The sequence below is a fragment of the Callionymus lyra genome, chromosome 1 (assembly GCF_982586985.1).
Source record: "Callionymus lyra chromosome 1, fCalLyr1.hap1.1, whole genome shotgun sequence".
Taxonomy (NCBI): Eukaryota; Metazoa; Chordata; class Actinopteri; order Syngnathiformes; family Callionymidae; genus Callionymus; species Callionymus lyra.
This window is the reverse complement of record NC_141818.1, coordinates 18,345,460-18,372,444: the sequence shown is the minus strand read 5'-3', so window position 1 is coordinate 18,372,444 and position 26,985 is coordinate 18,345,460. Positions and strand designations below refer to the sequence as shown.

The following is a 26,985-nucleotide window of genomic DNA, read 5'->3' as shown; positions in this document are numbered from 1 at the left end:
TTTTAAAACTTTATTTTATTTGTATGTATGTCATAAGATACTGCTGCGTTGATTGTGTCGACTTATCTGAATTATAGTGACTTCAAACCGCTTTATTGCAACACCTCGCTTTTTTAGCGCAACTTTTTAAATCATGTCGCGTGTTTCCAGTCGGACCGTTTAGTGGACGGACACAGAAACAGTTCAAGCATGCACTTCAGCGCTGCCGTGTCATCAGCTGTGTTGTTGGCTCCGTTTACACAAACCACGGTCCAGGAAATGCACACAGTCACCTAACATGTCCTGATGCTCGCCGATTACTGCCATCCACAGTAAAGAGATGAAAATACTGCTCGTCGCTTGTATCAGTCCAAACACTGGGAACAAAACCACAGCAGAACGTATCAGGTAAAGCTTGCTGCAGGTCAGCTGTTGCGAAAGATCAGCGAGTCTTAGATGACGTTAAAGCTCCAGCAGCCTTAAGGAAAACACCAGCATTCGACCTTTTTACATTTCTTTCGGTGCTTTTCGCTCAAAATGTGCTTTTGATGTCACTTAAAGTGCGTCGACCTGAACTAGCGTATATATATATATATATCTTCCCATAATCATTTGATATCTTGCACAAGTATTACTATTATCTTAAATTAAAACAGGAGTTTTTTATTTTATTTTCAAATCATATACTTTCACAACCTTTAAATCATAACTTGTATAATCATTACCAACTCAGATCGATTTATGGAAGTACTTCAGTGCCATCGAAATAGTGAATGATTTACTTTATCAGAATCAGAGACTTTCATTGCAGGTGGTGTAAACACAACATAAGATTTTTGTGGTGTCAGTACAGAATAATATAAAGTTTTATAAATATAAATCAGTGATTGTTATATTAAAAGGTTGGATTTAATGTTTGTTTGTTTTAAATACTTAAAAAAAAAGTAATATTGTCAAATATAAAACACAGATTGATATTCTTTTAATTAAATGCTTTACTTTCCTAGCCTTTTATATATGCACTATAAACAAATATAATATAATAAACCCAACATTTTTATATTGGACTTGAGAGATATTTTCTAAATGGTATATATATATATTTCAGTTTAAATTGCAATTCAAAATACTTTTTATACAGGTAACTGTATGTGTAAATAAAATCATTCATTTTGAAAATGTTCGAATTGGTATCATTTAATTGTTTAAATAATAGAAAAAAAGAGCCTTAAGCAATATCAAATTAATCAAATTAAACTATTTAATAAAAACAAATTCAACCTTTCCATTTACAAATATTTAAAATAAAACAATTCAATGCTTACAAAACAAAGAACATTAAAAAATATAAAAATAAACTTTCGTACATGCATCATTCTGATGGCACTGATATATACTTCTTTATGATTAAGGCTTTAATCTGCTTTGGTTACAGCTTTATTTTGTATTACTATAAGTAAACAAGATAAGCAAAGACTCTGTCAACCAGTTATTTTTTCAAGGCAAACCTCAAGCTTAATCCAATCGTACAAGCACCGGAGGAAGGGTAGAAGTTCAGTTTCATGCTTGCAATCCTACTTTCTTAAGGTCGCATATCGAGTCAGCAGGACACGTCTGTGAACTCAGAGATGCTGATGAATTCCAGTCGGCCTCAGATGTGGCAGAGCTCATTTCCCGGAGTCCACCTTTCGAAGGAGTACTAGCCATTCATCTGTTTAGAGCCGGCAGACTGCTTCTAGGTAAACAACCTTGTGTCAAAAACATGTCTTTGTTTCAGCATTTGTTTTGTCTTCAGCACCACCTCACCGATCTGAAGGCTCTTCTTTCCGTCCCACTCTCACAACAGAAGCAAAAATACCTTTTGGCGTCATATTTGGCGGAACAGACATAAATGAAGATGTGAAAGACGAGCCGAAGCGTGTGGTTATGGAGCAGGTGCTACTGAAGGCCAGGTGAAGTAAGGTGCAAATATTGTATATTGTGATTTTCTTGAAATCAAAACGATACAGCTGGTCCTCAAAATATATGTCCAGTAATGCGTCAATAATCAAAGTTGCATCAATATAGTCGCATATAAACTTTTAAGATTTAAGAATAATATAATAATAAAACACTATATCATTCTTATATGATCTAATCTTTCTTTATTCTCATGTTTTCAAAAGAAACTTAATGATGGTCGGATATAAAATCAGATGTTAAAAAATACTTCATTCTACAGTAAGAATTTGAATTAAAAAATGTCCTTTAATATATTTTAATTGGATGATATACTAGTATTAAAGCCAGTTTAGATTTTTCCTGAAACATGTGACTGTTTTCTAAAGTTAGAAATTACAATATTTAAGATGGAGCATGTCTTTTAAAATGGAAACTAACCCAAGAATCTCTTGTTGTTGTCATGTTTCCGTGCATGCTCAGGGTGCTATGTGCATGCCTCGACTTTTAAACACAGTTGACGATTTAACAAACTGTAAATAAGGCTTGTCCGACATCAAGGTGAGATGCCTGTCCTCTGCCCCGAACACTGAAATGCTAATGAGACATTTTGGATTCTGCTGCTAGCCAGAAACGAGCAGATGTCTCCCTTGTGTATTAATAGAATTCTTGTTATTTTATAATGCCTGACTGGGTCAGGAATTGTAATATCAGATGTGGTACGAGATGTAACTTGAACTATGCTCCTTCCACAAGTTCATGTTGAACCGCTTTTTGACTAAGCCAATGATGATGGAATTATTTATGGATAAAACAAAATGTTCGAAAATTTTAAAGTCAACGGTAAAAATTGATCATTTTGGACAAATACTTTTATTCCACTGTTTGTATATCTATCCACTACAGGGGCCCCTGCTGTCGGCATGTTAACATCTTATATAGGCTCATTTCTTTCAAAGCAATGTGAAAATAATTATAAAACCAATAATAAAATCATATACTTCTGCAGTGTTTTATCAAAATAACAAATTAAACCTCATGATGTAATTATACCCCTGATCAAGAAAATAATTTGGTCTTAAAGTGTATAAATGTCGGCTTATGCTTCATCAACACCTCCAGACGTTTCTAAATATTATATATGTTAATCATGAGGCAGAATGACATCAATGTTGATCAAGAATACACTGAAAATAACTTTGCTTCTTAAGTCTATTTGGTCAAAGGATGTGCTCGGCCAGTCAAGGGATTTCTCTTGTATGCTTTTGAATGTGATAACTTGTGTAAATTTTATTTTCACTGATTGAGAAAATGCAAAAAAAGCTTTATCTTCTGAAATGAAAATGTCCCTTTTTCCTCTGCAGGTTTGCAGTGGCATTCACAGAAAAAATGAAAAAGAGGGCAGAGTTCTTTCTGGTAAGTATTTCTCTGATAAAACAAACTATGATGAGCAATTTTAAAGACATACACAGTATGTAACACACATGTGACCCTGAATAAAACATCCCTACCAATATTATGCTTTTTAAATGTGATCCAAAAATAGCTAAATTTGCCAGTGCTTCAATGTTGTCACCTGATCGTCTATGTGTCGCATGATTGGCTGAAAGTACAATCAAATAGCTCGGTAATCTTTGTTTTGTCTAGTGGCACTGTTAAACCAGCATTTACGCTGAATTGAAAAGGCTACAAATGAAAGAATATTAAATCTAAAACATTAATATTGGAATTATTGGAATTAGATTATCAAACTCTACGCCTAAAAAAACGTCATGCATTTTAAAAATGTTCAATTTTTTAAATAAAATTATTGAATAAAAATTAATTGAACCTTTTAATATTTGCATTATAAAATTTGGTTATTTCATATAAACATTCAACCTTTCATATCCGCAAATATTGAAACCAGTTATTCAAAAAAAGAAGTTGATGGTTAAAAAAAAAAACTAATTTCAAAAATATGAAACGTTAAATTCAACCATTCAATATTCTGATGGCACTGATGTATATAGCAAACAAATAACATTTTTCTTCACTTTACATAACAACTGAAAAAGAAAACAACTTGATGTTTGACAATGACAAACTTAGGATTCAATTGTTTTATTGCTGTCTCTCCATCATTAGGAATGGAGCAAAATCCATTTGTAATTGTCAAACAGCCAATAGCCAATTTATTAGCATGAATGAAATTGTAGCCTCCCACGAGGCATTATTGTCCTCACCCACCATCCATTAATGTGTCATGGCTCGATTGTAAGATATCATTACTGCTCTCCCTTTCTTTTGTGTACGAAAACACTATTATCTGACTCGACTGTGATGTCATGACATGGGAGGCTGTGATAAAGTAGGGCCCGAAGCCGCTAACAAGGAGATGAAAGTTTTCAGATAGGACTCAAACAAATGTATTAAAAAGTGACAAACAATACAAAGAGGTTATCTATTTTATGTTGGCTTTGTTAGCGCACCATGCAAGTTTTAATGATGAGTATATATATATATATATATATATATATATATATATAAGAGAAGTTTAGAAACAATAGGCACTTAGTCCTCATGGAAAATGGTTAAAATCAGGTCAGTTTTATTAACATTAAAATGAGAAAATGTTATTGTGAGCAATGAGGATAAATACATACAGTTAATAAATACAATTTAGAATAATAAACTGTGTTTTGAGTCATTTTCAACACATTAAATACTGAATCTTTACTTAAATCACAGTGCTATGATTTATTAAAACACTTATGACTTCAAACAAGCTTTACATGTAGAGCAGCACTGCAAAAAAACTGTAGAGATCAGAAGTAAAAATCAAGGACAGTTATGGAATACCTTTTTTTATTGTTCATCTTTGAGCGAAAAGATTCTTTGCCGCAAGAGGGCATTTATGGACCTCTGAGTGATCATGTGCAGCCATGCTCATATCATTGATGGAGATTTGCAATGTGTTTAAGTGGAACTGGGATAGAGGGGAGTCAGCTGTATTGAAACTTATTGTGGGAAAAGATTTTCTGTACATAACACACACAACGTGATCGGATCTCCTGAACGTTACCTGTTGTCATGTTATGGATGTATTCATTATTACCTCCTCCAAGGAGGTTATGTGGTCATTTATTAATGTATATTTTAGTTTTTTAGGGACATTTTCATAATGACACAAGAAACATGTTATAGCTATACTATACTTCCCCTCAGTTTAGAAATAGCTAAATAATGCAAATACATAGCTGTTAAATCACAGCATACTAATAAGTTACACAGAAAAACACTGTATATGTGACTATGGTTATGCTCTTCTTCATTCAGCACGCTAGCCCTGCTGGTCTAGTTGTTTGCATTGATTTGTTTACTCTCACAGGTCATGTTTGATTCCATGTCTTATTTGTTGTCCGTGTACACAATCACAAAATTAATTTTAAAAAAGATAGAAAACCAGTGCCTTTGCGCAAGTATAAACTCTATGTGCTCAGATATAAACGATATGCGTATCACAGTCACTGATAAGATATATTCTGAAATGGCAGTTACACGGATATATTTGAAATATTGTTCGAGTACTTGACTCTGGCGTTGCAGAATTTAAAGGCCACGTGACTCTTGGCAAAGTCAAAACTACCTTATTTGATCAGAAACCAGAGTAATTCATGGGTTCCTCAGACATAGCGGTTGTCTTGAATTCATTTTTCCTTTAGCTGCGGAGAATATTAGACTGCTGCCATCTAAGGGTTGGAAGTTTAATTGCAACACAAAAATGAACAAATTCCGTGACTATTTTTGTTAGTGGTAAATAAAAAAAATGAATCATTTCATTTTAACCAAACTTTATTGAACTGTAGACCTCATGGCAACTCTGGTCAAAAAATAAATATTTTGAGGTCAAAGAATAATTTTGATACTGTGCTGTCAAATATCAATACGATATCATGGGAAAATATATAGATATTTTCTAACACCCCTAATGCACTCCCCCAGTGCTTTTCTTTTTCGTAGAACAGTGTTTTGTCACTGTGTGAATAGTAATGTTGATAGGGATAAGGGAAAGGATGAAAGAATTATGAAGGATGACAATTGTAAATGTTAATGTGTTCAATGACTTCAACTATTTCTCTTTTAGCGTTCAGATTTTATGATCCTATTGGTTTGTCAAATGGAAGTATTATTGAATAAAATTGCATTCTTTGGTTTGTCAATTGTCAAACTGCAGTTTTGATCTGGGTAGTTTTTTAAATACCTCTTAAGCTTAAGTATAATATATTGACATTTAGAATAACTTATTTTTAGAGGGTACTTCAACAAAAAGCCAGATTCTGAAAGCTTCAATAAATATAACACATAGGCCTTTAATACACAACACTACTCATGCTACTCTGACCCATAATAGTTTGACATTAAACAATGTTACAGTGTTTTATTTTCTAAATAGATTCCAGCCCTGGGCTGCTGATTCCACCAAGTGGGATGTTTTATCTTTGCCATTTAGTGGTGACAGCAGGCAGACAGGACAGCCTCTGCGAGACATTGTTACACTTTTTTATTGTGACAGAAAACACACACATAGAGGACGGATGCAGCCTGATTACATCTAGTCAATTTCCTTTCCTTCCCCTCGTGATTTATTTTGCTGAAGAGCCATTATCTTAACAATTACCTTGCTGTGTTTATTTCTTAACTTTGACTTTGGTGTGTGCACCCGGTTTGTGAAAATGGAGCATTTGCAAATCAAAATCAAAATCGAATTAGCTTGATCACATTGCGCCTGTCATTTGAGATTTATAATAAGCTTGTTTGACTTAATCAAATTCTTCTTGTTTGTTTCCTAGAAGCTTTCCCAGGGGAGCACGATCTGTGTCCAGCCTCAAGGTAAGCAGATCAAGAAGAATATCCCCAGATGATCTGCTTTATACGTGACTCAACATCAGCATTGATACATGTTCCTCTATTAATATGCAGTTAAGGAGTTGTTTTGGCCTGCCTTTTTGATACCCTGTCATGTTGAATATCCCAAATAGCTTTTCCTCAATATTCCCTGCCAGTATCCTTGTTTGGCGAGTACGTCCCATCGTAGATTATACATAGAGTGTCCTGGGCCGGCTGCCTGGATGTGCTTGGCCGATACTTCATTACGCCTTTATGTTGGTTACCAGATTTTCTGGTTCAGTGAGCTTTAATTATACTTTTCAAATATATATTTTTATCATTTACCCAAGGTAAACAGATCTTGAAGTGAATTATGTAATCTTTGGGGAACACTATACAGGCATATCATCTATTTTAAAATAATATGTATGTGATATCTTTTCTTTAACATTTATTATTATTTTTTTTTTAATCAAAATAAATACATTCATCTTTACCACCCAACAGCAAAAAAAAAAACTATATTGAGACGTAATATATTAATTTATTTTATAACAATGTTGTCATAAAATGCCTGTGATCTAAAATAAATTAAAGGTTTATTTATTTGTTTAATCAAACATTCACAGGATCTTGATTCAACTCATCAAAGTACTCCAGGACAAAAAAAGTCTGGTGTTTGTTTTCAACATGGAAAAAACGCAGCTAGCTTAGCTATTAAGTACAGAATTTGGTTTCCCTCTATCTGATAAAAGACACTAAAGGTTTGTTATTTCATCAAACATTTGATGGATCTAGATTCTATTCCACAAAGTATTCCAAGCTTAGAATACAATTGTGGTTGTAAATTTCAATTCAGACTAACTGCAGCTAGTCCTGTTATCGACTAGCTAAGCTAGTAAATATAGCATTTGCTTCCCTTCATTTACATTACATTTTAAAAACAAATATCTATGTTTAGTTTACCTAACTATGTGTTACAGGTTGGTTAATTAATCTTAACAGGTCGAGTCAAAAGAGCCAAAAAATTGCCTGCTTGAGACCTTGGCTCCTGCAAGCGATTGAGTCATCTCGCTGTCTGTGATGTAACTTAAAGAAATATGTTATTTCTCAAATGTATGGGGTGTGTTATGGGGTGCAATGCAAAACTCTTCGACCACATAAATAATGTATTTTATTCAAGAAAACATAGAAAACCATAGATTTTGAAGAATAACTATTACACGTTTTGTCTATTTTTCACAGGGATCCAGACCAACGCAACAGATCATTTCAGCTGGTTGGAATTCCTACAGAGTGCAGGTATACAATACATGTGTCGAAAACATTTGTCGGAATTGTATAAAAAAAAAGGATGTTACGCAAAGAATGATCAAAGGTTTAAGTTATAAAAGAAAAACGTAGCTGTGTAATTGATTGTGATCACAGTATACCGAGCTACTGCCACCAGGCAGATGCTACAAATCCCCTCAGTGAAAAAAAACAACAACTCTCCTCTGCAATATCCACCCACACAAAATCAAACAGACGTCACACCGCACATGATCTATTGCTGTTGTTTGTTGTTGTGTCCTGAGAGTGTAAGATGTGATATGGAATTGTCTGTAGTCGTACCAGAGAGAAATTGCTGTCACTGATTGTGACGGATAAATAGCTCGTCCAATCAAATAACATGGTGGTGTCGATGGTGCAGCGGCCGGACGGTAGGAAATCCCCCCATTTATCTCCAGCTGAGGCAACATCATTTCTTTATCCCTTCTTCTTTTTGTTTCTCTACTGGGAAAAGTGCGGTCCAGGGGCCACATGCGGCCTTTTATGTGGCATTCAGAGGTCAGGGTCTAATTTTAATCATGTAGAATGTTTCTGCTGACAGTTTGTTTTATTTCCTCCCTTTTTTAATTATTTTATCCTTTGAAACTTTGTTTGGATCTTGAAGCCATTAAAATAATCCTCAGGGAACACTTTCTAACGTTCACCCAGTTTTATCTGAAAGCTTAATTAGTATAAATAACTGAAAACAACTGAAAACAAGACACACATATATATATATATATATATATATTTGTATTTGTAGAGATAATATATCCAAAATATTTTCCCACCTCAGATTAACATTATCATTTTATTTGTGACCAGATAAATGAGTCTTTATCACCTAAATTATTATATTCACCTGAAATTATCTGATTTTGTCTTTTACAGAAAAAAAATGCTCTTTATTTGAGACATAATATATGATATTGCAAATGATCATATAACCATTAGGGAACAATATGCAGGCCTATCAGCCAATCAGTCTGTTTAACAATAATATTTAATGTTTATCCAGTTGTATCTGAAAAAAAAAATAGCCGTTCGTACTTGGATTTTTTTATAATAAATTAATAAATCTTTACCACCCAACAATAAAAAATATGCACTATATTGATAACTAATATATGAATTTAAAACTTTTAAGGTTGTCATAAAATACCCTTAATCTGAGAAATTAAAGTTTTATTAGTATTCCAAGACAAAATAAAAGTCTGGTGTTAGATTTCAACCCAGAAAAACTGCTACTAGCTCTGTTATTGACTAGCTAAGCTATAAAGTACAGCATTTGGTCATTTCAAATGTTTATGCTAAAAATGTGGTTTGTTTTTACTTGTTTTGATGCCATGGTTTGTACTTTTTCTCATTTATTGTCCATCAAAACTTTGTTTGGAAAAAAAACATTTTTCATAAAATCATGAAATTTATTTAAAACAAAAATGTAATCATATGTAACTTATAACTCTGGGCTTGTCATAGCGTCACAACAGTCACAGAAGATAATGTGGACATGAGTAGATGTAGTTGTCCATCGCCCCCTGCAGAATGTAATCGGGTATGCTTGTAGCTCCTCACACCTCTGAATTGTAAATAGCCGGTGCCTTCTCTTTTCACTTTGAACATGAATATGTTTTCTGGTCTGAGGTTGCGGGTTGCTGGACCCAATCTCACCTGCGTGAGTCGAGAGACGGAGGACGATCGTGGACAGGTTGTCAATCCATCGGCTGGAAAATCCACCCCAACAACTAATTACACTTTCAAACACGGACACAACTTAATACTTTGAGCATGAAATTGGGAAATTCAAGATGTCATGTCACAACTGTAGCATGCAAGCGATTTACCCGATACAATCAAACACTAGAAAAGTTCAACTCACGTTCAGGAGAAAGTGCTTTGAAAATAAAAATAAACGCAGTTATGCAACACATGTGGTGGCAAGGATTGGTCGTAACAGCTTTTATCCTCGGTGTGACAACATGTATGCGCTGCTATCTCCGCGTCTGATACACACATTCAAGGCTTTAAATTGGACGTTGCGATGTTAAGCCCACCCATGTACACGGTGCTCACAGAAATCCCAGTTGAGTGAGGAGAAAAACAGTTGATTTATAGCCATCCAGCCCAAGGCTATTTGTCACCACATTTCACAACCAGTGCAAGTCACAGTAATTGCCCACAGTCACTTCCCCTTTGCTATTCTTGAAATGAGAGTTGCAACAGAGCTGCCTTTGCCTTTGTTGTAAAAATGTACATAATACTAGGTATGTGTTTATCCTGAGAGACACCTGGTTTTATTTCTTACACTTTTAGGTTGGTGTTCAGTTGCAGATTAATTGGGCCGACGTGTTAACAGATACTTTTGATAATGCTGCATCTGTACTTGTTTATCGACGACGGAGAGCAGCAGTCAATGTGACCCCAGAGGATATTCACTATACTAGAATCAAATGGAATGATTTACTGACCCTTCCAGCGTTAAGATACAGTTGTTGTTATTGCTGTGGTCTTAGGTTCCTAAGATAAATTGCTTTAGTTCTTTCACTTTCAGCTGTGATGACCAAACTTTAAAGAAAGGATTCAACATGCGAGTGTCTTTTTTTTTTTTGAGCACATCATTTGATGCTTTTATAAGGTCATTCTAAGAAACCTGTCGCTTATGATTCCAGTCGCTAAAACAAGATTTTAAATATGTAAAAATATACTGAACTTTATCTAAATGACAGGTTTTGATAGAATAGATTGATAGATAGAACCAAAGACGATTTACCCATGTTTAGAAATTCACAAACAATTGGAAGCTAAGACATTATTATTTGTATTTTTTTTCATACAAAATTTTCAATAATTGTTTATTTGAATTACACTATAAAAATGAATGAAGTATAATTGCAGCAGATATGACGTAAACCCTTGTGGGATACAGGGTTCCAGGCATTCAAATTACAGTACTTTTTTTTTGTTGTTGCTCTTTTAGGTAGTTCAAATTAAGGTAAAAGGTAAATAATAATGTGCTTATTTAAGTGTCTCTCAAATTGATCTTGGACCTCTATTCTACTCATCAGTATGTGTCTGTTTGTACAAAACTCTCTTTTCATTGAAATATTTACATTAGAAAATGTGCTTAAACCCTGCCCACTGAAAACACTGTTTTCCTTGAGTTGGAAACTTGTTTACCATAACCACACCCACTCTGTTGTGATTGGTCAAGCATTGAGGTTTGACATGCAGTGTCGTCAATCTCAGAAGTCTCTACCTCCAAGGGACTCGTTGTATAAACAAAGCGGGGACGTGATAACAGCTGGCTGGAGGAGGAGTGAAGCCCATTAATATGTCATAATGGACTCTGCTCTCGTAACCTCTCCTTCGCCCAATATTTCAGACAGGCAAACATTGATAAAGTAATAACTTTAAAACATGGTCATGATGAGGGACTTGGAAATGGAGACTTCAACATTTGAAACATGTGAGTTGGGAAAGTAAAGTTTTCACTTTAGTTTCCACTTAAGTCTGAAAGCAAATCTACAAACTCCTAACACAAACTACTGATTAAAAACAAAATCACAAATGCTGAGTTCAGATCTTGAAAATATATGTTACATGTCTCAGCTACTGTAGTAGATTGAATAGTACTGTATTTCACTGGTATCAGCCTGGAGATACACATACCACATTACTTGCCTAAAAAACAAATTACACTTCTGGGTTCACAGTGTGTTGGACACTGGTCATTATACCATTGAGTGGCACCAAGAGATCTTGTCTGGTCTTCATGAAATACTTTAATGAAATAGGTTCTGGATGATGGTCCCTTCTGGGTCGAGTCACTTGTTCCCAATCGACCTGAACGTAACTTTTTTTCAGACAATGTCACTGGGTGTTTCTAAGATCCTTAATTTTCTATCATATATACTTTTTTCAACCCTTGATAACAGTGCTGAACTTATTTTAAATAAAATATTTTTCACTCCATCCTCTCCCTCTCATGAACTTAACTTTCCATCTCCTCAACTTTTACTAATCTATTATTAATTTGATTCTTTCTTATTCTATTTTAAGTTGCATATTTCTGAGCTTTATTTTTTCTCATCTGCTCCACCAGGGTAGAAAGGAAGGCTTGTGTAAACAAAACTTTTGGACATGCAACCATGATTAATTATAGTTGTGTATATGGCAGCTTGATTTTTTTTTAATTTTTTTTTTAGCTCTTTTCATGTTTGTTTTTGCTTAACTTCCACACATGGACGTAAGCTAGTTGGCAGACTATGTTGTAGCATTAACAGCACAACCTTCTGCTCAATAAACAGCTTCACTTTCAAACACGTCCTCTATGAATTATATAAAGGACCTTGTTACTGAGGGAAGAAGATACTAGTCTTTGTGTTTTATGTGTAATCCCTCGGGTGACGTGGAATTATCAAAAGCAGAGTTTTCTGCCTTGGTCTTTAGATGTTGGTCCATGAAAACCATGCTGTTTGTTTCCCCCGCTGCACGCCTTGTCATGTGGCGTTAAAAGAGTACACCAGCTCTGGGGCTCTGGAGTACATTGTGGAGTACGCCATGGTTCTAAGAACCGTGACGGATTGAAGGGGTACATGCAGGTGGCCTGTTTTTTATCTTGTCCTGCTACTGATTTCTTGTTTTTTAAATAATTGATGAGGTTTAAGAAGTCTCTCGCAGCCGTGCACCTGCCACAGTCCATGCACATCATAGTTACGCTGTTTAGCTTCATGTTATATAACCAGGGACCTTTCTGTGGATCTGTGGATTTATTTTAACTCTCCGTTGGTTGGTTAATAAATATTAAAAACATATACAGTACTTTTAAAGGGGTTAGGGTTTTAGTCCAAATAATCTTGTTTTTTAATCTCAACTGATGTGGCCGAAAAAAGCCCTAAACTTGAATTATTTCCATTTAAATTACTTATTGTAGCAGGAGAAAAGATTGTTTTATAAAAAAAAAATGTCCAAAAAGTAATTTATTGTTTTAGAATTATGCAGGTTTTGTTGGAAACTTTCTGCTGTATTTGAAACTAGTTCTATGTGTTGCCTGCAACCCTTTGTTTCCATCAGGAGAGTTAATATTGCTGTGTTATTTTAAAAGAGAAGATGATAAAGTCATGTAAGTTTACAAATCAAAAAATTAAATATACTGTAAAAAGTAACATTAAAGTAAGATGTAAAAAAAAAAATAGATTCACAGTATTAGTTATCAGTTATGACTGGAGTTAATAATCTGAATTTATCAACATTTTGATCACCCTTAGAATAATGACACATTGACCAAACAAATAAAAAATTAAAATAAGCCAATCATATATTAATATATTTTGCTGATTCTCTGAAGAGAAAAAATTACATAAGGACACCAAAAAAAAGTAAAGGAATACTTATTTCAGATGAGTTTTTTATTTTTTAATCCCAGCACATAATCAAATTAAGAAAATATTTAATTGTGAAAATGTTTTGGATCATTGCAAAAACATTTAACCCCAAAAGAAACATGCTACTGGAAAAAAAGTCCTTAAATCTTAATTACTAACCTTTTTCAAAATTAGTTAAAAGCTCTGGACGACCACCAGAATGTAACATTCTATTCCTTGCTAAGATGTGAAGATTCCATTTAAATGCCTTTCCAACGGACCTATTGACAAAAACGTAACCTCCTTTGCGGAAGTTACATATGCACTGGATTTGGCTCTGGAAAATAAACAGTTAACCTAATTGGGTAACAATATAAAACAGAATAACAAAAGTCTTAAGAGATTTAATGTCATTAAGCGGATTTTGTGTTAAATCCTATTAACCCTAATATTGTTGTTGTTTTACTTTCTTTTTGATTAATGGCTCTTGACCTTCTTTTTGTTGTTTTCCTTAATCCCAGCATTGTGGAATCATACTAACTGTGTCCTGAATTAATTGACATAATTACCTTATACAAATTTTAAAACAGCTGAAAGAACAACATTTTCCCTTTATTTTATTTTATTTTTTTGTTTTTATTGTTAATTGTCACTTAGAATGACCGACCTTACTTTATGTATTTTGCTTTTCTACTTATAACTTTGGAAATACACATTTGGTTTTCACAAATGTATTAATACTTTTGTTATCTCTTTACTTTTCTATTGTAATCTGTTAGGGTTAGGGCAGGATCGGTAACATGAGTTGCGAGTAACAGAATCCGGCTAAATAAAGATAGAGTTCAACACAATGAGTGATTAGGGGCGGCAGTCTGTAAAAACGTGCGCAGATTAGATCATCGCCGCTAAATCAGCTAAATGGACAGTCTTAATGAAACCATGTGTTCTCAGTCACCGTGCTCGTCCGTGCATATGGTCCTGTCATCACTCTGTCGATTGCGGCTCATTTTTCGCCGAATGAGCGATGGGGAAAGAAAGATTGATTTGATCTCTTAAAACACATCCCACCATCATAACACTTATCAACTTTCCGGGAAGACACACACACGCACACACACTGTAAATATTCATGAGGCGCCTGTTCAGCCTCAATTTCTTTTTAAAGGAAACACGATTTCCTTTTAAAATTACGTCTTTCAATTTTTTTGGGGTCTTTCTGTTTGTCTATCTTCAGAACTACATTAGTTTCTTTCATCTATATCTGAGGAAAACACTGACTTTATAGTCTGTTCTGCTTTCATGTCATTAAAAATCCATGAAAGAGCATCCGGCAAATCATTTGAAGGGATCGGAACATTGTATGCAACAACCATTAAGTTAATATAGTGACATTATTGTACCAGGTCTCGTCCTATGGTAGAGAGCTTTGATGTTATCAGGGGTCCTGGTTACAGTGTTTTAGCTGTAGATGCAGTAGCTGCAAACCTTGATGAAATGTGAGCGGTTCCTGTGTAAAGGGACGGCATAAAACTAAAAGCAATTTAACAACTGATGCGTCCAATTGCTCGCTGTAAACAGAGTGAAGCCTAATGTCCCTCATTCATTCATTCTTTCTCTTCACAACCTTGACCTTCGCTGGAAGTTTAAGAGCATCGAAAAGCCTCTTTTAAGCCAGTATGAGATGGTCTTCTTCCACGTCGGCTTCATTCTTACACAAAACACTATAATAATCATTATTATTATCATAATTGTTATTGAGACAAACAATAGTACAGCAATTATAGCAATAACTGGTACTAATTCTGCATTTTCTTGCATGGGTTTACACCGGGGCACTTAGAGAATCATCTACCTTTTGCCCTTAGTAGCTGGGACAGGCTCCAGCCCCCTGTGACCTTGATGAGGGAATAAGTGGTAAGAATAATTGTATTTTTCTTTAGCATTACTGTTATACTATACATACTGTATATATATGTATATTTACGCCGACATCTATCTCAAAAATAGACTAAATTATTATTTTAAAAATTGAATCTGATGTAAAAGCACTTTTGTAAATATTAAATGTATAATATTTAATATATTTTAATATAGAATATTTAATATTCCCTTGAATCTTAAATCAATATATACTCAAATGAAATTACAAAAAAGGAAGGGAAGAGTCCTAAAATAAAAGTCCTATAGTCATTTTAAAGAGTTGATCAAGTAATGAATAATCCAAATAAAATTCTTAATTTCTCATTTCTGGTTAGTTTTCCTTCGACCTCATCAGGGCCACATGAAAGACAGCAAAGATCTGCTTGTGGCCCTTGAGCCGCACTTTGGCCATGTCTGACACATGGAAAAGTTGTTATTTTCCGGATGCTACACTATAACATAAAAGTAAAAAAAAATTAAATGTCCTATAGCATGTACAGTAAAACTATTTTTTTTTTGATTATTCAAGTTAGCCTATTCAAAATGAGTGGATAGTCAAATTGAAACTCGTTCATGCCTCTCCTTTCTATCCTGTAGGAATGAACCTTGAGAAAAATATTGCAACAACAATAGTTATTAATTGTTTTTATTATCTTAGAGCTTAATTCATTCATACATTTTATCTCTAAAAAAAAGAATTCTTTAACTTTTATTTGTAATTCACTTTCTACTTTGAGTTATTTGTGTTTTCACTAAATTACAATGTACTACGAAAATGATGTTTCTAATGCCCGGTTTTTGTGATGCATGATGTATCATAAAGCAGAATTCTTCTTTCCAGGTCCACAAGATGGCGCTCTCTGCTCTATAATATATTGTTTTAAAGAGTATTTTTTGCCACTGAGCTCTAAACAGATCAGTGCTCCGTGAAGCTGCATCGATACTGACTAGGGTACGGACGAAGCGTATTCTTCTATTGTTAAATGAAGCAGCGATGCTCTTAATGCATCGATGCAGCCGCGACTCCTCACGTCACTTAGTCAACTCTGCTCTCGCCGAGTTCTGATCAGAAACTTGTGGTGGCAACATTAGTCACCGCTGTCTCAATTTTCCTCGTGACCTTGGGTGATGTATTGCTTTCATTATCTGCCGACGTACTTTGGATGTTCATTATGCAGAGTTTTGTTATTGTTACGCCGCTGTCATTCTGAGAGTCTGGCTTCTCTCCAGGAGTGAGCCGAGAGCATATGGATCAGCTGCGTGTCTTCTTGTTGATCTGTGGCCTCCGAAGAGTCAAGGACCCTCTCTATCTCGTCCCGGTCTTTTCAGGTACCATGTCAACATCAAAATGCTCTTTTCTTCCCTTTGCTGCAAGGATTGTCTCCTGGCTCGTGGTGGAGTGACGCCCGCGTCCTCACTAATAACCACTTTATGAGCCTGTAATTAAAAATGAATGTAAAGTCAGAGTGAAACAGGCCCAGTGTGTGATGTGTTGTTGCCCACCTCGTGTTTCTGTGTTAGGTCACAGGATAAACACACCGTCTACATAATGAAACATGTCAAGGGAAGCAGTCCTTCTTCTGCTGTCCACTTAAACCTCTCTTAAGATTGTGTTTCAAAGGCTCCACTGGAATTATATCTCACCGCTTTAAGGAGGACTGAGACAAACCAGGGTTTTTGATTAGACCGAGGGTCATAGACCATGTACTTGCAGCAGAGTCGGTTTGTCAGAGAGCGATTTAGGAGATCCAGGCATCTTCAGAAGGTGTCAGCGTCTCCTCTTTTGAAGCTGGAAGATGTAGCTGGAGAGGATAAAGACTTAAAAAAGACTGAGAGATCTTATATTTAGAGGAAGGGAAAAGAGGACCAATGAAGTGTTAACGCTCTGATGCACTTCCAAAGAAGTTACTCTTAGATGAAACCCTTTTTTCATGTCTAAATTGGAACATTTAGATGTTAACAGACACTACGAGCTGATGGCCACTCTAATGTTCCCTATATATCTATAGTTCTTTTAGTTTATAGTTTTCTTATTCTATGAAAAGAGTCATTACAACACTAAATTCTGTATTCTATCACAAAGACAAAAAAATATAGAAAAAGACAACATGGTTTGTAACCGTCACAATATAGTATTTATTATTGTTTTATTTGTGTTTATTCTAGTTAAATATTTTCACTACACATTGAATTGCTACCTCAGATTCATGGTGTTTTTTGCTTCTTTTTTGTCTTGTTTTTCAGAGTGGCACGCTCAGAATCCTCAAAATATCATGGTCATAATTGGGCCCAAGGTAAGAATGTATTGCGTTATTGTTTTTTATTGTATTCACTATTTTTGTCTTTTATCTATTATGTTAATATTAAATACATATTGAACCATGATGGACTATTGTTAACTGATTTCACTAGTTAAATATGTTGCAATTAAAATATATTATTTATTCTTATAATCTTTTTGCTTGGTTATTAAAGTTGCATTTTCAACATTATTGCAAAAAAAATAAAAAATTAAGCAGCTTTATGATGAACGGATTAAAACTATCACATGACCTCAGTTAAAACGTAGAAGGTAATTTGAAACAGAATTAGTCATTTGTAAATGATATAAATGACTGGTTCTCACCGGATTAAGACTACCGGACGTCTACCACAATAATTCAAATTGAACCCACAACCTCTGGTGAATTCTATCCAGTGTGAATCGGGTCATGGGGAGATACTCACTATGGGATTAAATTTAGGGTCCTTTAGTCGTCTCCAATAACTGGATTATAGTATTATTCTCCAAGATGAAAACACAAAGAGTTCTACTACATCGTCAGAAATTCAATGTTCCACCTCGAGAGGTCTCCTTCCATCTGCTCTTCTAATTATCACACAAAGATAAACATTTCGAAGAATAGATTACAGCGTAACCCAGAAGATTATAGTTCCTATTTTTAATTTAACGTCCTGGTAGATTTACGCCTGAGAGCTTCAGCCAACTGTGCACACGAGAAGCACTGTGTTGTTTTCTTCACCCCCCCCTTCTCTCTCTGTCTCACTTGCCTGTCCAGTGACCTGGAAATTGTTCTTGTTCTACCACACATGTATGAGCCGATATGTTTATGTTCATTTAAATCGTGTCAAACATTATCCTGCTTCTGTCTAATGTATTGTTCCTGGAAATATAAAGTTAGAATCTGGAAAAAGATGTTTCTTTCAACAAATAAATCCACTAAAACTTAAACTTTATTCCAGTTTTATGGTTGAATGTCTACTAGGGCGTCATTGCAAGCAAATATAGAAATAGTTAAGAAATATGTTTATTTTCATGTTAATAAAATGTGTTTTCTGCAGTTTGGAAGATAAAGGTCATTTCTTAACCGTCACGACCTGACCGTACAATTTGTTGTTTTTACACATTTTCTTTCCAGTCAATTTGATTTCCTGATAGGTTTGAGTTGATGGGCTTTGATATGGCATTTGTGTTCAGTGTTTTAGTGTCTGTTCTTTTCTCTCAAACAGTGGTGTCAGACAAAAGGTATGTTTTTCTTTAGTTTTGCATCCAAAAAAATCTTAATAAGACACGGCCAGGGAACTTACACACTGTCTTACTGCTTCTCTGAACCCCACTGTCTGTTCTTGTTTAATAAAATGGTCCAGTTGAGGCAGAGATGCCTGATTCATCTCGACTCCTCAAAATAACAGAAAACAGTGCCCGCCTCTCTGTGGAATGGAAATCGTGTATGTTTTTGCGCCATCTGATCACTTAACAATAACAATAACCTCTCGTGTAAATAAGTATAATGTGTGCTTCGGCAGAGTTCTGGAAATGTTTCCATTTTAAGCAAGAGACAGAGAAATATTCTGAGTGAAGATCCAGATCAAACTCTTTATACTTTATCGCAAAGAAACATTTTGATTAAAAACTTAAGACTTTTAGACCAGAGGGAGAAACAGATATGAGTCATCATAGTTGGTTTTACTCCATCTCCTTTCTCTCATCACATACTTTGGTTGAATATTAAATCAAAGGATTTTACAATGGAGTCTTTAAAATAATGCATTTTGTCAAAATTGTGGCCTTTGAAGTGTATAAAACAGTATTATTAATCTAAAAAAGAAAGTTTCCAGTAGAGGTTTTTTTTTATTTGTATCTAAGTTCAATTGTTTCTATTTATTAAGCAAAAAAAAACTTTAAAACTAAATAAAGACATAAAAATAAATAAATAAAAACATTTTTATTTATTTCTAATTGTAAAATAACAACCATTAGAAAATAGCCAAATTAAGTCCTTCTACCGTATGATAAAAATATCCATCTTTATTAAGTGAGTTTTATTTGTAGTGTCTTTCAAAATTAAACATGTGTAGCAAAACAAAATAGTAACTGAAGGTTTTGTTTAATAAAAAATAAATTAATGCTCACCACTGATTCCCTTTGTCAGGGTCACATGAGGCTGTAACCTGTGTGTTTAAACTAAAACATTTAATACATAATATTAACAATGCAATGTTGACATCAATATCAAATTTTTTGTTTTGTTTTTAATCATGTAAACTAAATATAACTGTAAATGTCTATATGAAGCATAATTAGAAGTAAAAAAGAAGATGAAAATAACCTTGATTTAGAAGATGATTCAAAAGATTGTTCAATTATAGCCAAACAAATGACACATTTAACTATCACAATAGGTGACTAACACAAATGCAAACCCAATACACCAGACAATTCATTAAAGCGTTGCTATGGGAGACGAGTTCTCCTACATCCATCTTTCTTTGCATCAAGTTACTTCATAGATTCACTTGATAACTGTGAGGCGTATTATAAACATTAACAATGAATTATTGTTAAATTGAGAATGACTGACGACTTGTTCTCATGACATTAACACACAATCGCTTCAATGATAAGATTTCTGGCTTCACTACATCCGTCATTTTGAGGAAAATTGGGTTAGTTTTTCGATAACTTTCTGTCTCAGTCCTCTGTGACCATAATGTTCAGATTATCGTAAATTATCACTACAACAACCACAACAGTGGGAAGTTAATGACGCTTCACTGTGTAAGGCACAAACTCATGAAGACAAAACAACATTAAAGTGATCAGGAAAACAGATTGGAGTTCCAATAATATTGACTCGGCAAAAGTATCCTAATGCAGCATTTGTGCTATATGATCTGTCCCCTGCTGCTCCCACAACTGTCCCCTTAATCCCAGATTACATCCAGATGCAAAAATAGTCTGTTTGGAGTCGCTGATTTTAATTCACACATGCTTTGGAACCGAGTCAATTTCCAAATTCCCTATGATATGAAAGGGCAAAGTAGCCCCTTGCTTGGCAACATCTTTGACCTAAATTGCTGTGCTTTGACTTTCCTGTTGGCAAACTAATGCACACAAATCCCACGTTGCAATTAATCAGATTGGCCACCCACTCCACCCTGACCCCAATCTCTGGAAATACAGGATTTCTGAAAATGATTTCTCATGGTAGAAATAATAATTGTAGCCTTTGTTCATTACATCCTCTTTGCTGACAATAAGGCTTTTCTGTTGCTCAGTAAGAAAGTGCTTGATCTGTCGGTTTCTCTCGTAGATTGATCCTTTGCTCACCATTGAAGTGGAGGCTGTGGTTAAGCGGTAACGTATTGCTTTTTGTGTCTCTTGTGTGTTCTTGCATGGGATGAGGTCTCCAATGTTACATTTTCAGTGAAATGTAGCCCTCGTTATTTATATTTCCAAATACGTTTTACACTTCCAGATTCAAAATTAATCCCTGTTTTTTTTTTGTAGGTACAGTTTAAATTAAATAACATTTAAATGATTCAAGAGTTTATACTAACTGACATGAAAATACCATGAAAAGGAATCGAACCCAAAGCACCAAACCATTACCACTAGATAACTGGTTAGCTCTGCTTCAATCGTTGACGTTATCAAAGCTCTTACTTAGCAACGTTAAAACAATGTCCAACAAGCAATATCAACACATTTTTCATCATAGTCACCCACAGATTTAATTTCAGATATTTTATCCTACGCTTTGTTTTATTATTATGTTTTATTGTTTTGATTATTCTGAATGTATCAGGGTGCGTAAGCAGCAGCAGTTAGAAGCCATACAGGTTGATGACAACGAGCCTTCAGGATGCTACAATATTCAATATTCGGGAACATTTTCTGTGAGAAACATAATTCTCATATTTATAAGACATTCTAAGGCACACACAAAAGGTTGATGACTGTTTAAAATCCAATATAGAAACACTAAGGTTTGTCAACTATTTTCATTGGCGGTATTAGTCATTATAATTTTAGTGTTCATAATGAAACTTACGTCCTTGGATTGATGGGATAGATGACATCATAATAGTATAATTTATTTTAGTGTCAAGATTACAAGGTCGTCTCATCTTCAAGAGCTTTAGTTGGTGTCAACACCGAACATTCATACAATGCAAATCTCTACACGTGTTATACTTCATAAATGCATTATCAATGCATCAAAATGTATTTAAGGCTATCTTTATAAAAAGTGTTTCCGAATCATATATTCTTTGTTGCATTATCAACGTTAAAATATGATAAAAAACAGTCAGATAAATGCATCTCATAACCTCCTTCGGCAGAAAAAGAGCTGCCAAACATTTGCTTTTAATTCCGTTTTCAGAGCTTCTCTCAGAGGAGAGAGAAAATGTGATTGCTTCTAGAAATGAATGAACTCATTTGACTCAGACAAATATTCTAATCACTATAATGTGAAATATTACTTAACAACTTAATTGTTTGTCAAAAATACTAATAAATGGCATTTTAACCAGAGAAGATTTGAACATTTCTCTGAATTACTAAACTCTCCAGTCCCTGCAAGTTTATATAAATTTTGCAAATAAATCGTCCAACTCAGGAACCTACATCGCTGCAGGAAAGTGTCATATGTGGTTTGAACCTCACCTGGAATGTCTGTGTGTTTGTCACGCTTAGTTTAACCACATTTCCAACCCGAAGCTTGTCAGCGCCGTTCAGCATCATTCATGCCTTCATAAACTGTGAGTCACTTAGATTCAGGCTTACGATCACAGAACACCCGGGGTCTTCTTGGCCCAAGAGAGGAGCCAAGAGTTGCTTCACGCTGCCATGAAAAGGTGCTTCGCCCTGGTCAACTGCTCCAGATCAGAGGGCATGTCAGCCGCCATCTTGGAGGTAACTGGACATGTCTACCGTGTTTATCTTTTAGAAAGTTCTCTTTTAGAGTACCGCTATGAAATAAAAATACTATATAAATTATTGTTTATATTAAGATTAATTTATGTGATAATCCAAAAATGTAAACTTCACTAATTTTCTACTAACCCTTATGTCAGTTTAGGGTTAGGATTATTTTCAGAGTAATCTCTTCCTTTTTAGAGTTATAGGCAAAAATGTATGTTTGTTTTAACGTAGCGACTGGAGCTCAGTTGTTTTTGTCTTAATCTTCGTCCAAAAAGACACTTGAAATCATCCAAATATCTCTGTGGTGATCTTCTCTAACGTCCATCTTGTGTTGTTCTGGAAAAACTTACACTAGTCAATATTTTAAGCTCTTTTGTAGCTGAAGTTTAAACAATAACATGCTACATAAACAAGAAGTACTACAGGTAATAGTGAGAGCTTCCAGTAGACAGTAGTGTAGACCCATGGTCTCCAACCCCCCATCCAGGGTCCAGTACCGGTCCATGAGGAATATGTTACTAGGGCGCACAGACAGAAAAAATAATGTATATAATTTTTGTTGTATTGATAATTACTTTCTTAAATGTGTTCAGTTTTTAAAAAATATGGTATTTTCTGTTAAGTGAAATGAGCCTGTGACTCTCGACACGTCAAGACACTTCAGTAAAGACTACTCAAAGATGTACCTTTAAACCAGTGAATAAATGTTTTCATATGAAGATATATTGGGGACCCCTGGTGTAGAAAGTAGACTTGAGGCCCTTGTGATATTTACTCTACTTACGATTTCACTAGCATGTTAGTCTATAATCTTCTGCTAAAAAAATCTTAAATTGTAGACTTTTTAAAAAGAATTCTGGAACAATTCCTCATACTGAGGCTTTAATACAAGATCGACGTTACAGACGGGCACCATTTGGATGTTTATATTTTAATTTAGATGCAACATTAAAATGTACTTACATTTTATCTATATCTCTAAAAACTAACAAAATACTCAAAAACAAATAATCCCAACCCTTAGTCGACATGAGTAGTAGAATATGAGTGAAGTTTGAATTTTGAGTAAAGTATTCCTTTAAGCTTAACACACTTCGAGGACTTTATGGTTTCTGCTTCAGTTTTATTAATAGATCTTTGTGCTCTGTTTACACCACACAACCATCCATTTATTCCGTCACATGAAACCACCCCTACAGACATAACCAAGTTTAATGGAAAAAGAAAAAAATGAGCTATTTATCAGATCACTCTTTTGGACAGCATAGTTCACTGGCCTCTTCAGGCACAAGTCCCTAAATTAATTCCTTGACTCTGATCTTTCCGTTCCTGAGTGAGGCAAAGCAGCAAATCCACTTAATCTCTTTTAAACACAGTCGATTAAGACAATCCACAGTAGGCTTACGGTCTGATTAGGACGTTAGCATGTTTGACTCAGCAACCTGCTGAAGGTATTATCTGATGCAGGTTCTTAAATCTGTGAGGGGACATGAACATAATCAGTTTCTGGCTTCACTTTTGCCGCTCTCATGCTGTTTGTCGCACACAGGCCATGGATCTGGAGCTCCCAGTGGTGGTCAGGGACATCCCTGGGAACGCAGCTATAGTGCAGCACGAAGTCACAGGACTACTGTACGCATCGCCTCAGGTTGGTAGAGAAACCCTAATCAGGTCAGCACAAACCCTAATCCCAGTTAATCTCGTGTTTGGAAAGCAAGAAGGATGTGGTGCGTGTGTACACCAACGTCGCAGGGAACATCTTCAGGAGCCAATATTTCTCTTCAATACGTTAAAAAAAAAACTTTTTTCTAAAGAATGATCTCAATTAAAGTAACATATAAATCCGTCCATAACATGATGGTTTAAATCCCTCCGAGAGGCTCTGACATCATTTAATAGCATATTGAAATTAGGATTGAAAAAAGTTCAAGCAGTTTGACATTTAATAAGTTTAGCAGTTGAAGGATAACAACACAAGTTAAGTCCAGCGATTGTAGGACAGGGTTGTTCTGTAGCGTGATGCTGCAGACGGGGATAAGTCCACTCCAGGGGGGGTCACGTGTGCGAGCTATAGGATCTCACAGATGGTAGCAGCGACTTCCACAAGTTAAACCCTGACAACAGCTCGTTCCGACGGAGAATCTGTCCCAGATCAGTTCCAGCCAATCACAACTGCAAAGTGTTCACAAGGCTTTTCTCAGGATCAATAGAAGTCAACAGTCAGGTTAACCATTTACATTATTACTTTGTTGTAAAATGTTATGAGTTTAGTTCCATTTGTGATTTACTTGAGTTTTAATGGAAAAGACAATACAATAAAGTTGAAATCGAGATGAACTTTGTGTGAGCGAAACAGTCGGTGTCATCGCATTTATGTTGGGTTAAAAAAGTGTGGCTGGATGATGGCAAAAATAGGAAAGGTAGTACAATAGCATTGCATTCCCAGAAGGCAGAATTGCTGACATGGCAGAGATCTCCAAATACCTTGGCATAGCACAGGTAATTGACAACCACGAAAAAGCTGCTGGGAAAGCAGCAACAGCCAAGCACCTAAACTTTATTAAGGTCGGTCCTGAAAAGTCAGGCAAAAACAATGTCTCGGCAATTACCAGCTATGTTGTACCAGTGATATGATTCTCTGCTGGAATAATAAGCTGGCCAAATAAGTCTACAGATGTTAAAACTAGGAAGTGGCTCACCATACAGTGGGGGTTTCAACCCTTAGTTCATTATCCAGAGACTATACACTTGGCCAGAAAGATGGAGGCCGAAGGGTAATTGAGCAGCAGAGCCACTATCCAAAATGAAACATCCAACCTAAATGATAATATCAGAATCAATGGCCCCAAGAGATGAGGCAAATGTTTAAGACAATGGAAGTGGCTGATATGATCATATCCTATCATTGGCTACAGTGGGCTGGACTGAGGCCAGCACACTCAATATAGCGGCACAGAAACAAGCCAAGAGCAGGCCCAGATCTACCTCACCAGGCAAGAACTGGTGCATTCCTTTCAAAAACTAGCTAAGATTCTAGCAGGTAAAGCATACATGGAACGCAATAACCAAGTAGCCGGTAGAATGTACAGGAACCTCTGTGCAGAACACAAACTGGAGGCCTTCGAGGTCAAGATTGAAGAAGGGCGCAGCCTAGATCCTGTTGGACTTTCACATGCAGACTTACAAATGGCATTGACCAACTATTGGAAATTGTGATCATAGATGACTAACAGAGGTAAGATGTTTTAGTTAACGTAGCCATCCCGAGCGAAAACAACTTTAGGAAAAGGAACACGAGAAACTAGAAAAGTACCAGTGACTCAAAGCAAAAGAAAGCCTGAAAACCCAAAACATCGCTCTGACTAGCTTGAGTGCATTCAAAAATAGACAAAAATGAACATCTGCTTCTGCTCTCACTTGTACAAGAGGATTATGTTATGACTTGTTCCATAATCTTGTAGAGGATTTATAACTCTCTTATATCAGAGGTCAACGTGCGAAGAGCTTCTCGAGACATAATTACATAACTTTTTCTAAAGAAATAGAAGTCGACAAGCGGATTCTAAAAATGAGTTTGGCCACTGGCATCATACCACTGTCGATGTTGACTTGATGATTGATCAATCTTCCATCGATGCACCATCTCTTATATTTTAATTGTCAATTTCATCTCTCTGCTTCTCCTTTAGGCAGCTGGTGGGTAGTGATATATAACTGTCCCAGTTTTTTTTCTCCATCTCCTGTATTCACGAGCAAATTAAGAACGACAGCTACTATTATGTCCTAAAAAGAACCCGTGGTATGACAATCTTTACATCCAGTGCCATGGATACTTCAGCCATTTTGCAGTAAATCCAAATTTAAAATGGTTTACTCATCGCTTCACAGACATTTTATTATCACCGTCTTCTCTTGTATAAGATCCACTAACAGGCAAGTTCAGGGATGCTGAGGTGAAACATTTTTTATTCTCTTTCAGGAATTTCTACATCAGTCCGAGAGGCTGCTTTCAGATCCAGATTTGAGGGGACAAGTGGTGAAGAATGGAAAACTGTACATAAAGAAACACCACAGTCCGGATCAGGAAAGAGAAACCTACCGGAGGCTCGTGGACTCTCTGCTCTGTGCCTGAAGATGTACCGTTCAAGTCTACTTAGCGTCTGAGCAAGTAGAGCTGCAGCACACTCTTGCTATTGTTAGCAATAGTTGCTCAACCCAATCCAGGTTGATCCACGATTTACATTTTTAAATAGTCAGTGATGGTTTTCATACTGACAAAGAGCTAATATTTATTTTTAATTCATAACTTGTCATAGAGAGAAAATATTTTGGATGTTTTATGTTTGTACTCAAGAAGATTTATTGTCCAATAAAAATAAAATTCAAATGTGAGTT

General features: G+C 35.3%; 1 protein-coding gene across 2 annotated transcripts; it reads left to right on the top strand.

Moving 5' to 3' along the window:
• Positions 1–217: 217 nt before the first annotated feature.
• glt1d1 (glycosyltransferase 1 domain containing 1) lies at positions 218–26,976 on the top strand. 2 transcript variants are annotated; one of them, XM_087795819.1, is made up of 12 exons: positions 218–387; positions 1,567–1,718; positions 1,826–1,931; positions 3,282–3,333; positions 6,753–6,789; positions 8,032–8,088; positions 16,611–16,709; positions 17,625–17,674; positions 20,975–21,018; positions 22,461–22,581; positions 24,140–24,238; positions 26,570–26,976. In XM_087795819.1, the coding sequence occupies exons 1-12, from the start codon at positions 320–322 to the stop codon at positions 26,720–26,722; spliced, it is 1,038 nt and encodes a 345-aa protein (XP_087651945.1). In that variant the 5' UTR covers positions 218–319; the 3' UTR covers positions 26,723–26,976. The 2 variants fall into 2 exon arrangements, with proteins under 2 accessions (XP_087651945.1, XP_087651937.1); XM_087795811.1 differs by having other exon boundaries at positions 6,750–6,789.
• Positions 26,977–26,985: the final 9 nt, after the last annotated feature.

Bases quoted from the DNA above. Each gene is read 5' to 3' on its own strand.
- glt1d1 (XM_087795811.1), top strand. From the start codon at position 320: ATGAAAATACTGCTCGTCGCTTGTATCAGTCCAAACACTGGGAACAAA. The intron at 6,790-8,031 runs GTAAGCAGATCA...TATTTTTCACAG, and splicing joins GATCTGTGTCCAGCCTCAAG to GGATCCAGACCAACGCAACA. The intron at 21,019-22,460 runs GTAACGTATTGC...TTACGATCACAG, and splicing joins GTGGAGGCTGTGGTTAAGCG to AACACCCGGGGTCTTCTTGG.